Source organism: Neophocaena asiaeorientalis, unplaced genomic scaffold (genome assembly GCF_003031525.2).
Source record: "Neophocaena asiaeorientalis asiaeorientalis breed wild unplaced genomic scaffold, Neophocaena_asiaeorientalis_V1.1 scaffold168, whole genome shotgun sequence".
Classification (NCBI taxonomy): Eukaryota; Metazoa; Chordata; class Mammalia; order Artiodactyla; family Phocoenidae; genus Neophocaena; species Neophocaena asiaeorientalis.
Window position 1 is genome coordinate 166,535 of NW_020175664.1, and position 13,161 is coordinate 179,695.

Sequence of the window (13,161 nt, forward strand, 5' to 3'; positions counted from 1 at the left end):
AAAAAAAAAAAAAAAAAAAAAATCCAAATTATAAATAGTTATTACTGCAGGAGAATATGGAAGAGGATCACCTGTGGAGATGAGCTCTAAGCAATCTCTTCATCATGAAAACATGGCCTCTGTTGGAACAAAGTTCCACATCAGTCTAGCCCATCTTTCAACATCTGCACAGAAAGGACAAAAGAGGACTAGAGGGGAATATCTACTTAGTCGCAGACTTCAGCTCAGAGCTCACTAACTTAGCATTTTTTCTTAAGGGAAGAAAAAAGCTGTTAAATATTAAACTAACTGGTTAAACTAGGATTTGAGTGTTAAAAGATTATCGACATCCTTAACCACATGCATAGTGAAATGCTGTAAAGTTATCTACCAGACATCAAAGAACAGTTCTAAGTTAGGATATAAAGCATAAAACCCTCATAATCTGAACAATAAAATTTAGAGGGAAAATCATCTGGAAATTTAAAAAATAGCCACTGGGTTCTGAGATTAAAGTTAAAACAAGTGTGAGGATACGTCAAATTTAGAAAAGGATGGCATGAGCCACAGTAGAAAAGGGAGAGGGCAACAGTACTGTTAATGATAGCCATTTTAGGAACTTCCCTGGTGGTCTAGTGGTTAAGACTCTGCCTTCCAATGCAGGTTCGATCTCAACCCACATGCCTCGCGGTCAAAAAGTCAAAACATAAAACAGAAGCAATACTGTGATAAATTCAATAAAGACTTTAAAAATGGTACACATAAAAAAAAATCTTTAAAAAACAAAACAAACAAAAATAGCCATTTTAAAAAAGCACCAAGTGAAAGAAATTCTTCCCCATTTCTTGAAAGGTAAGAGGAGGACCTAGAATTGACTAAGTCTCTGCCTTCTGGATGAATACGGCTTGTAAATGAAATTATCATCTGATGCAATGATTAGAAAATGCAGACGCCTCAAACACCTAGCTTGGCAACTGTCTTCTGCATAATTAAAACAAGTCAATAAATTTTACATAAATTAGATTATAGAGCCACATGTTAGTACTTCAGAATTTAATATCCCACGTCCAATCTACTCAATACTCACCTAGGTTTGGGGACCCCATTTTCTCCACCACTATGTGCTTTTTTCTCTGTGTATGTCTTTCTGTGTCCTTCTGCTTCTCTTTCCTTTGACCATTTCTGTGTTTCCTCCTCTCTCTTCTATGCATCATTTTCTTTCCCTCTCTCTCGACTCCTCCTCCCCCAGACTGTTTGGCCTCACTCTGTTGCAACCTCTGTATCAACACCTGTTGTTCTTTCTCCACAATATTTCTTTCTTTTTTTTTTAAAATCCATTCTCTGACAAAGGCCTTCCTGACAACTTTCCATACAGTCAGTCATAAAATAAAAAAATACAGAACACAGCAAACAGTATCTCATACACTAGAAACCAACATGACAGAAGTCCCTTCTCATTTTTCTCATCACTGTAAAAAAAACAAAAACCAAAACCAAAAAACCCCAAACCTAAGAACTTAATTTTGGTGAGGCACAGGACGTTGGTCCCCTACCAAATGAACCGAAATAAAGTCTATATGGACCGAAGGCAGAAAGTTGGGGCCGGTACCTGCCTCAGAGCGATTTAACCGGAACCGGACCCAGACTCCAGGCACCCGAACCGAGTCTTCTGCCGACGCCGAGACAGGCGAAAGATTAGACTCAGAGCAAGAGCGACGAGCGCGTTCAGGGGTTTTAACTTACCGGGAGACCCCGGAAAGCCGGGTGTGGTGGAGCAGTGCCCGAAGACCTCATCGCATAATTTTCAGAAAAACCGAGACTTAACTCTCCTGAGTGCCCGCGACGCTCCACGGGATCCGCTTCCGGGTCTGCAGGGAACTGCGCGTGCGCACCGGGGCGGGGGCGGGGCCGGGGCCGGGGCCGTCAAGGGGCGCGTCTCGGACTCTCCGGCGGGTGGAGGCGGTGTCTCTGGTGGAGCCTCCCCACCCCGCACCCGCCCCTGGAAGATTCTGGTCTGTTCCTCTTCTTTGCGGACAGGCTCCGCGTTTCTACTTTGAATCCTTTGAACGTGTCTGTCGTCCTTTGGAGCCAGGCTACGTGCAGGATTAGAGGTGCGCGGGCCAGTTGTATTGACAGCGGAGAGTTGAGAAAGGTTTACGTGAAAACAGCGAGCGGATGAAGATGCGGATCCACCGAGGACGGCACGAACACTGGGACCTTGGGGGCGGGGCTTGGCGTTGTGGGCGTGATCCCGGAACTTGTGAGGCCCCAGGCAGTTACAGCTTTTTATTTAGTTAAACGAAAGCCTGAGTTTGATTTAGAGGTGATGGAAACTGGAGTGACAGGAAAGGCAAAATTGTGCCTGTGCGGAATGTGCAGTTTTATACTCACTTCCCTCCAGGGCATAATTTAAACTTCTGTCCCCCATTCACTTGGAGGCATCAAAAAGATCAGTGAGGAAAAATTTCAACCCCAAACCTGTCATTGTCTGAGGTACTCGGTTGGAGACTGTGAGCAAGGAGTTGGCTACAGTCAGGAGCTGGAGAAACAAACTTTAGGAAGGAATTCAACCATATTTTTGTATTTTACTGTATAGATTTTTCTTTCCTTTGAGTTGTATCATGCTATAGGATGTGAAGAGTAAGACCATTTTGATAGAAATTTCCATTTCCCAAACATCAACTACTAATGATGTCATCTTCAGTGTAGTTCTGCTGCTTATTAACTTTTCTTATGCACTTTGGCATATTTCTGAATTTTTAATGTCACTGATTTATCAGTTGTGAACAAACATATCCCCTTTGTCCCAGGCCCCCGGTGCAAAACTTCAGAAACCCTTGGAATTTCCACTAACTGAATCACTGTGCTGTACGCCAGAAACTAACACAACATTGTAAATCAAGTATACCTCAATTGAAAAAAAAAAAAAACACCTTGGAATTTCCTGAATGATAGGAGTGTCTTTGCTATTATACTAATAAGGCAACTCTGAATGGGGGTTCCGTACAAAGCTATGGAATGGAAGCCTGGACATCAGAAAGATCAACCAGGTGATCAGGGGATTGGAACCTGCAGCTGCCCAACTTCTGGAGAGAGGAGGGAGGCTGGGGATTGGGTTCAATCACATGGCCGGTGATTTAACCAGTCATGCCTGATTAAAAACTCTGGACAGAGAAGCTGGAGGGAGTCTTCTGCTGAGGAACAGAAGCTACTGCGCCAGGAACCCTACCAGAACCAGCTCTTATGTATTCCTTCATCTGTTTTTTTTTTTTTTTTTTTTTTTTTTTTTTTTTTTTTTTTTTTTTTTTTTTTTTTTTAGTGAAATGATGTCAAATGACAAAACAATGTAGTAACTAGTTTTTGGTTTTTTGCGGTACGTGGCCTCTCACTGTTGTGTTGTGGCCTCTCCCGTTGCGGAGCACAGGCTCCGGACGCGCAGGCTCAGCGGCCATGGCTCACGGGCCCAGCCGTTCCGCGGCACGTGGGATCCTCCCGGACCGGGGCATAAACCCGTGTCCTGTGCATCAGCAGGCGGACTCTCAACCACTGCGCCACGAGGGAAGCCCGATGTAGTAACTAGTTTGATGTCCTTTATTCAAGGGAAAACTGGATTTCCCGGCGCCCCCGGCGCCCGGCGCCACGCCCAAGTAGCAGCCCACTGCAGGTTGGTGAACCCACCAGCCTGGGAGACAGTGGCGGCCTTCACACATTTTTATTACATTTATTCCTAAGTAGTTTATTTTCTTTCATCATTTTGTAATTGCATCCTCAGTTTCCAAGTGTAACTTGTCAATTCAAATGTTTGTACATACGTAATCACTTATTTCGTATAATTTGAAGCCATGTCATGGGTGCAAACTGATTTGTAATGTAATATCACTGAATTGGCCCCATTTACTGGAATGATAAATTGCTAAGCTTAGGTACAATAATAGCTGGTAGGTGTAGGAAAGTCAAGGTGGAGATGAAGCTGAGGTGAAAAGAACACTGCTTCCCTACCCACACATACAATAAAAGAAATTCCATGAGGGATTTTAATCCCATATGGGATTGTATTCAGGTATACAATACATGAAAACATTACTATTTCATCACTAAGTGACATGGGAATGATAAGGCAAAGGCTAAAACAGATTCTCAAAGCTTTAATTTTATTTTTCTCACATAAAAATTATATACATTTATATGCTGAGACTGCACGATCCCAGTGTAAAATGCAAATCAAAGAGTATATAGAATTAAATATAACAATATATTAATATAAAGCCAATGACTATATCTATATTATACTTAATATCCTCCAGGAAATATAACAAACTGAAATCTATGAAGTAGGAGAAAATTTTAAAGTAGGTACCTAAGGTGAAACAGATGAAGAATAAATACACATGGTCAAAAAACATTTCATATATCTTGACTTCCAGTTTATCTAAAGTAAATAAAAAGCAAACAAAAACATGTGGTGGCATCACCTGCATTTCATCAAACTGAAAAATATAAACATTTCTCAAGGTGAATTGTTATTAAAGGTTTGTGGATATCTGTCCTGCACGGACTGGAGGTGAAGGAGGGAAGAGCTACAGCCTTTTCCGAATAAAAGGGGGAGGATACGAATATATGTTTACTTTGCTACACTTTAAAGTATGCAAATGCATATGAATTACACCCTGATATTTGTTCTCATTATAAAATAGTGCTTGACTTTCCTCACTATAAAATAATGCCAGTGTAGAACGTGCACCTCAGCGCTAGCGCTCCTGAGAGGCAAGAGGCCTGGGGGGTTAATACAGCAACTTGATTGTCCTAAGGCGCATCAATTGTCTAACACGAATGTTAAAAGCGTCGTAATATTCGTCCTCAAGGAAACCCAGATTTCACCATTTTGACTCAAGTTTTCAAACTCCTTTCCGATGACCACCCCAGGTTCTAGTGTTTATGAGGAACACCCTGTGTGAAAAATTGGCCCTGCCGGTCACCTTGGAGAATCTGGGCAGTTGCAGGGCTTTGCTCTCTTTCAGAACTGCAGTCTCTGCTGACTAGGCTTGGGTACCCTTAGTTTAAGTCAAGCCTGATCCACTGACAGCCTGTCTAGGGAAGAGGTAGACTGTCCTTGGAGCACGGACCTTCTCCTCCATCCCCGGCTGGACTCCAGGGAGCCGACAGTGGGGTTGGGACGAGCCAGCCCTCAGCAGGGAAGACATAGGCCGCCTGGTTGGCCATGGCGTACATGGTCAGCACCGCGGTGCACAGAGGCCCCCGCAGCTGGGCCAGCTGCTCCCAGAGCAGCGGGGAATAGCCCTTCTGATTGTACACATTAACTATGTTCTGATAAATGGCCTCAGACATAGAGCGCAGGGCAGTCAAGAGGCTTTTCCGAAGTGGAGGCGGCTGGTCTCCTGGGGACCTGGATCTGGGCCTCTTGCTGCGCCCAGGGCGCCTCCTCTGGGACCTCCTGGGGCGGGCATCCCGGATTTCTTCACTCTTCCTGCTGTGGCCAGAGTCAAGGACCTTCTGTTTCTTCTTTTCCAAAGTCGCACTGCGCTCAGCTGGAGAGGCCCCTGCGGAGCAAGCATGTAGGTGAGAGACCTGCCACATCAATTCTCATGGACCCCCATTCCCAGGATCTCACAATGTCCCTTCCGTTAACCCCATCTCTCTCCTGCTCCTGCCGTGCCCCCTCAGCTCTAGAATGAGGTGATGCTATGCCCATCTTGGGCCCTCCAATGCTCCCTGGATCCCAGAGTCTCCAAACGGCTTCAGCCATTGAACATGGCCCTTTGTGCCCACACACTGGATAGGTTCCCTGCTTTTCTCTCTGTACACCTGGGGACCCAAAAGCAAGATCCTACCTGTTCTCTCGAAGGTGCCGTCCCTGGAATTGAGCTTCCTCTTCCTGGAGCTCTCCTGACTGGAGCCGCGTTCTGAATCTGTGGATCAAGTGACAGTTTGAATGACTGCCTGCACCCGGCACGCTGGAAACCTAGCCTATCCCGGACACACAAGGAGTCAGGATCCCAACCAAAGCTCGTGTCCCAGCTGCACATCCTACAGTCCAGGATGTGCAAGGCCTGGCTGCCAAAGCTCACCCACTTCCCTGCCCAGGGAGACTGACTTACTCCATATGCCCTGTCCCTCCTCCCCAGAAAAGCGAAATCGTACCTGACAGAGTAGTACAGCTGTTTCTGTCTCGTGTCTCGTTTTCCTTCGAATTCTCCTCCTCATCTGTCTCGGGCTCTGACCCTAGAGAAAAAGAGGGATTGAGATGACTGTCCTCCCTCGAGGGACACAGAAGCCCTTAGTCCATTCCTAGCCTGTATTTGTGGGCAGTTCTCTCTACCGAGGGCATTCAGACACATGAACTGGAGCAATAATATGGTTCCGGGGGATCATTGCCAGAATACTCAAAGCCCCCATAGGGCTGGGGGACGTCTCCCATCACCGATCTCCAAATAAAATCCCAACAAAACACAAATTCGGTATCCCTGATTCCATCCCTCCTTCCAGCCTCAGACAAACAGCCCAGGACCCTATCTGGCCTTTGGTCGTGGCTGTCTCTTCACCGGGAAGAGAATGTCTTGCCTTTTTCTTGGGATAGTTTGTCCTCCACATCAGAGCCCCTTTCTTCCATGGAGTCCTGCTGGACGGGAGGCTGGTCAGTGGGGTGTTCCGTGGAGGGGCTGTGAGGGTGTAGGTCTTCAGTGCCCGATTCCATCTTGAAGCCCAAACGAAAGGTCCTCTCTCAGAGCGGTTCAGAGTCAGAAGTGTCCACAGGCGCGATGTGCCTGCCTTTTATTAGACCCTCATGGGGCGTGGCTTGTTCCTATTGGCTGATTGGATTCTACAATCCTATCACTTATCCCAGCCTGAGATGGTGCGAGATTATGAACCTTGTTGGTTGTGGTTGTACGGGGGAACCTGACACCGGAAGAGAAGGTGAATCTTTGTTTACCCTTAAGACCTCTTCAAATTGTTCAATGTTTTTCCAGTCTTGAATCATACATCTCAAACTTCTCCTTTGGGTGGGGGTTAGGTGGGACATGGAGATGATAGATAGACTTGAATGCAAATCGTAGAATTATGTATTTGTCTAATAAATAAGTTGGAAGCCATCAAATCAGTTCTAGGAAGTAATCATTTAAGGATATAAAAGACAATAAAAGACTCCCAGGCTTTATAACACAAAATTATTTCAAAAAATTTTAAATATCATCTAATACCCAGTTCATATTCACATTCTTCTAAATCTAAATTACTCAAACACATTTTATTGGTTTTGATTTTTTTTTAGCCAGGATTTAAACAAAGTTCCTACATTAAAATTACTTCTCATAACATTAGAACTGGTACATTTTGTCTGAAAATATCATTAAAAGCAGTTACAAAATGGAACCACCTACTTATAATTCCCATCACTCAGAAAGAAATTGTATCCAGATATATAAAGTGTAATTTCTACCGATTCAAAACAAAAGGAAACTATTCACAATAAATTGGAAAACAATTGACAAAACAATTCACAGGTTAGTAAACTCATATGATGAAAACTATGTTACATTACATACAGCATTGCTAATAATAAAGTCAATGCAGATAAAAACACCACCAAGTTTTCACATACATACTACTAATAAAAATTCAGATTGTTACCCAGTGTGCCTATGATGTGGGGAACTGGAGATTCTCCTCTGGAGTTAGTGAGATTTTGGGGCTTAACCACTTCAGGAGATACATGATTATGCAAACTAAACCCTAAGATGCGTGAAAATGATGACTTACCAATTCAACTTCTCACTTTCTGTTTATAACAACAAGGAGATTGCCCAAGTGTATTCATGGGAGCATTGATAGCGGAAGGAAAAACATAAATGCTCACCAATAGGATCAGGGATTATAACCAAAAAGTCCAGTGCATTGACACACAAAAATTACAAACAGTGGTGAAACACAATGAACTACAGGTACATGTGTAAAAAGGAGATTTTTCCAAAACAATTGGGAGCAAAGTCCTGATAAAATATTAGACAGTATAAGGACATGTGTATAAATATTTTACATTTGCAGAAAATAATATATTCAAAGTATGTACATATATGTTAGAATTTCTTAAAATTTTGGGAATGAGAAATATCAAATTATAGTTGATTGTATCAGATACATACATATGTGATCAAATCAAAATGCAGAAGAAAAGTAACCAGGAAATAAATATCTCTTAAGGTCTTGTGGGTGAGAGACCGGCCAGATCAATTCCCACATGCCGCAGAGCGGCTGGGCCCGTGAGCCACAATTATTGAGCCTGCGCGTCTGCAACAAGAGAGGCCGCGATAGTGAGCGGCCCGCGCACTGTGGTGAAGAGTGGCCCCCGCTTGCCACAATTAGAGAAAGCCCTCGCACAGAAATGAAGACCCACCACAGCAAAAATAAATAAATTAATTAATAAACTCCTACTCCCAACATCTTCTTTAAAAAATGAAAATAAATAAAAATAAAAACTGCCAAACAAATGTGAAAGATAGAGGAGAGAGTCCACAAAGAAACAAAGAAGCACACCAGGACAAGGATGCTTCGGATAGCTGTGGTCTCAGGAGAAGCTCTGAGGGACGGATTGTTCCTATGGATATATTGGACACTCTGCTTGTGCCTGTGCAGAAGGAAAACCATGGAACCACTGGACTAGACCATCAGCACCAAACAGAAACCATCATGCAATAATACCAAGAGCAGATAGAAGGACTCTGTAATTTTGCCCTGATATACTGCAAAACAGTAGCCATGATCATTTTTCCTTATGATGTTCGTGTTGTTCATTTTGTTGGTCGTATGAAAAGGAACCAAAATATTTAACATCATGTTCAAGATCCAGCAGAGGGTGTTGAAGGTGCCTATGAACCTGGGAGCTTTTACCTTAAGCTCTGCCCACCTAGAGTCTCTGGGACTGATCAAGATGGCTTGGAAGACACTCAAGACGCAAGTGGTACAAATGGACACATCCCTGCTCACTCTGTGAATATAGAAAACAAGTTTGCATCCAAAATCATTGAAAAAAAGTTTCAACCCCAAAGCTGCTGATGTTTCAGGGATTCCTTTGGAGAAAATAACCAAGAGATTGGTACAGTCATGTGCTTGAGAATCAAATCTGTGGACCTAAACCTGCACTTTGTGAAGTAAAGGAAGAGAAAATGGTAAACAAGACAGAAATTCCCCAGAATTCCAACTGTAGTCTGGAATACAAAGATCATTCCTATTGTCAAATTCCTGGTGGCCATCTGTCAAATCCCAAAGAATAATATTTTTCTTCTGAGCCTGAGATTCCTGCATTGGAACATGAGGCAGAACTCTATAGCATGTAACTGAAATTTAATATTCTTCACTTAAATTAGTTCCCACTTATAAGTAATTATTTATATATTTTTCCTCCTAAACAGGTGTCTGAAAGTTGAATATATAACACTGAAAGAGCTTTACAGCATATGGATCACTGTATAAAAGCCAAGTATGTCGTACACCCTGTATTCTACATAATTCATGACGCAATTGGCACTAGTACTTTCAATGAAAAGATAAGGAACACCGAGACAGATAAATTCATGATTTGTCCAAATTTAAAGGCTTTTTATGAAAAGGAAAAAATGAATTAGAACCTTGCTAGGTTGGTAAAACACCAGTGCATTTAAACACGATGGTATTTAACAAACCTAGCTAGTTATGTTCTTAAATAAAATACAGGTGTGTATCTACATGTTTTCATACATTTTCATTTCATTTTAGATTTGATGGTATTTTAAAATGTTTTTTGTGGGGCTTCCCTGGTGGCACAGTGGTTGAGAGCCCACCTGCTGATGCAGGGGACACGGGTTCGTACCCCAGTTCAGAAGGATCCCACATGCCGCGGAGCAGCTGGGCCCGTGAGCCATGGCCACTGAGGCTGCGCGTCTGGAGCCTGTGCTCCGCAACGGGAGAGGCCACAACAGTGAGATGCCCGCGTACCGCAAAAAAAAAAAAAAAAAAAAAAAAGGAGTAAAATATTTTTTGTAACAAGTTTCCATTTACCTTTAAATATTTATTGTATAAGTCAATACTAATTATGAATAAAGTTTTAAGTATTTTAATAAAATTAGATACATGGATTGGAAATGATATAAGAATATTTTAAAATCAAAGAATAGGTCACTAGATACTTTTGTGCCTGATATCTGCTATCTGAAACCCATTTTCAAAATTACCATTAAAAAATTCCTTCCCTAATTTGGAGACAGAAAACGCTCTTACCAAAGTTAACCAACAATGGATGTTTTCAGTTAATATCTCCTTAAGGAATTTCATACACCCAGAGGTAGAGAAAATATTTCTATTCCAGCAATTGTCATTTATATACACTGTTTCTCTGCAGGATTAGATGATTCCTGTAGATTTATTGTAGCTTTTGTTAATCATGGAGATGTTAATGGCATACCTCTACTAAACCTGAAAACTCATTCTATGATACCTGTAAGGTAACCTGACTACTGTATTTCTGAAGTATCATCATTGGTGAAATTAAAAATCAGGTTTCATTTCACTTGGATTAAACAATAGCAATCACTGTTATTGAGAATTACACTAAGTCACTTTAGGAGGCATCAGGAAGTGGTGGCAGGTCTAGGACCCCATCTCACTTTACTAACTCAGCTCAAGCTTCGGAATTATTCCTCCTCCTTTTTTTTTGCGGTACGCGGGCCTCTCCCGTTGCGGAGCACAGGCTCCGGACGCACAGGCTCAGCGGCCGTGGCGCACGAGCCCAGCCGCTCCGCGGCATGTGGGATTCTCCCGGACCGGGGCACGAACCCGTGTCCCCTGCATCGGCAGGCGGACTCTCAACCACTGCGCCACCAGGGAAGCCTTTAGCTGTTTTTAGCTCACAGCAATAGAAGCAGAAAGTCCAGAGATTTCCCATATACCCACTATCCCCACTCATGCACAGCCTCTCCCGTAGTGACATATGCATAAATATTTTAGACATAGTATATATTGTTAAAATTACATAGTTATACGAATGTCGTTTTAAAATCATAGAAAATGGCAAAGACCAAAATACAGCGTATTGTTTCAGATGTACAAATTTGAGAGAAAGTGAGAGTGTGGAGGAATGGTAAACACCCAATAGAACGTTGCATCCAGTCAGTGGATTGTGGGTGGTGATTGGTTAGCTGTGGTTAGGTTAGATGATGAGATTAACGGGAGGGAGAATCCAGGGGGTCCTAAGACAGTGTAAAGCCCAGCAGAAGAAGGAATTCTGGTCAGCGGTCTCTTCTCCAGGCATCCTGGCAACCACTCTCTCTCCGGTGGTTTTGTCCAGTGTCCACATATCTGGGCGGTTCTGGACAGACAGCAGAAGCGCACTTCACTTTTCATTACTGTTTATCGTCAGTGAACTAGGAGAGTGGGAACAAGCAACAGAGGGCCATTTTAGACGTTGAGGTAAGGATTAGTTCATTGTTTAATAGAATTTCTTAGCACAGTGACTGATACACAAAATACTTCCAAAATGTTAATTTTTCAATGAATGTCAGACTTTTCAAAGAATGGTCACCAAGCACTTGATTTGTGTGTGGTGGTGGATTAGCAGTTATGGAACCGTTTGAGCGAGGGCTTTATAAAACTATAAGCGATTTGTTAATCTACCTTTCATCCTAGTGTATTCACGGGAACTTGTTTGGAGATGGCTGAAATTCAGGACCCTGACCCTAAGCCTGTACACAAAACAGAGCAACACCTCAGGTGTGAAGTTCCTAGTGCAATGTGGAAGCAACCTTATTTTATGGTTGGGAAATCCTTCCTCACTACTTGATTTTGGTCATTGAAATTTGAAGAGGAAAGCGTACTTTATTCTAGACCTTCAAATAAGTCAGTCCCAATATCTGACAAGGTCAATTCTGACCCTTTCTTTCCAGTTTCTATGGCAAAATTGTCTTTTCTTTTTCTTAATATAATTTAGTATGATAAATTATATTTACTTTTCATGACAGTCTGTGGATTAAGATATTTTCCTGTTGCATTCTATTTGTATTTCCATTAGAACCTGTTTAATTTTTAGTTAGCCAATTCCCCGTTATTTATTTATTTATTTTACCTTTTGTAATTTTTTTTCTGTCCTCATTTTCTTAAGATAAACACCTTGGTAATTCTCTGGCCGTCCAGTGTTTAGGACTCCACACTTCCAATGCAGTGGGCCCGGGTCAGATCCCTGTTTGGGGAGCTAGGATCCCACATGCCGTGTGGTGTGGTCAAAAACAAAACCAAACAACAACAACAAAAAACCCAGAACACTTTGGATAATTTTTTTGTTTTTTGCTTGTTTATAACGTGTCCATTTAGACTAAGGAATCTCCCCTGAAGTCAGATTTTGTCCTGCTCCTAAGTTTTGACCCAAAATGGTTTATCTGTTTTTTCTTCTTTATGATTTCCATTTGAATTTCATTTCTGATTTAAGGAATTTAATTTCAGCGATTTGTGCCAGTGTATTTCACATTTTAAAAAATACTTAGTGCTTGCGGGCTTCCCTGGTGGCGCAGTGGTTGAGAGTCCACCTGCCGATGCAGCGGACACGGGTTCGTGCCCCGGTCTGGGAAAATCCCACATGCCGCGGAGCAGCTGAACCCGTGAGCCGTGGCCACTGAGCCTGCGCGTCCGGAGCCTGTGCTCTGCAATGGGAGAAGCCACAACAGTGAGAGGCCCGCGTACCGAAAAAAAAAACAAAACAAAAACACAAAACACTTAGTGCTTGCTTCGGCAGCACATATACTAAAATTGGAACGATACAGAGAAGATTAGCATGGCCCCTGCGCAAGGATGCCACGCAAATTCGTGAAGTGTTCCATATTTTTATACAGTGGAGAGGATTTGAAAATGACTTACATTTTGTGCATAGAGCAAAATAACCGCTTTTGTAGATGGTTTCTAAATCCTATATAAAAAGTATAGTCTTGACATAACACGGTGCAATGACAATTGGTTTAGAAGCCATGAATCAGAATAAAAAAGAAAACTGATTTTTTATGAATCAGAGATAAAAAAGCAGTTAAAAAAAAAACCTTAATGTTATTAAGAAATGTAAAAAAGTAGTTATATTTAATTTTGTTAAAATGGACAAAAGGGAACTCTAGATTGTAAAATATCTTGAATTTTCTTTGAGAGCTATTACCT

The 13,161-nt window shown here is 42.3% G+C and overlaps 2 protein-coding genes and 1 non-coding gene across 4 annotated transcripts in view; 1 reads left to right on the forward strand and 2 right to left on the reverse strand.

The window, feature by feature from the left end:
* LOC112390537 (zinc finger protein 160-like) overlaps positions 1 to 1,846 on the reverse strand; it is a 50,092-nt gene extending 48,246 nt beyond the window's left edge. For both annotated transcript variants that reach the window (XR_003001292.1, XM_024731508.1), the window contains exon 1: positions 1,723 to 1,846. The gene's annotated coding sequence lies outside the window, so the exon portion shown is untranslated. The remainder of the gene's footprint in view (positions 1 to 1,722) is intronic.
* A 3,221-nt stretch (positions 1,847 to 5,067) lies between these two features.
* LOC112390534 (protein FRG2-like-1) lies at positions 5,068 to 6,691 on the reverse strand. The gene is made up of 5 exons (XM_024731505.1): positions 6,540 to 6,691; positions 6,334 to 6,422; positions 6,139 to 6,219; positions 5,829 to 5,906; positions 5,068 to 5,537 (listed from the first exon to the last, which is right to left on the reverse strand). Exons 1-5 carry the CDS (start codon positions 6,689 to 6,691, stop codon positions 5,068 to 5,070), a joined length of 870 nt encoding a protein of 289 aa, XP_024587273.1.
* Positions 6,692 to 12,735: 6,044 nt separating this feature from the next.
* Positions 12,736 to 12,842, forward strand: LOC112390544 (U6 spliceosomal RNA). The gene has a single exon (XR_003001293.1). It is a non-coding gene; the product is annotated as a U6 spliceosomal RNA (small nuclear RNA).
* Positions 12,843 to 13,161: the final 319 nt, after the last annotated feature.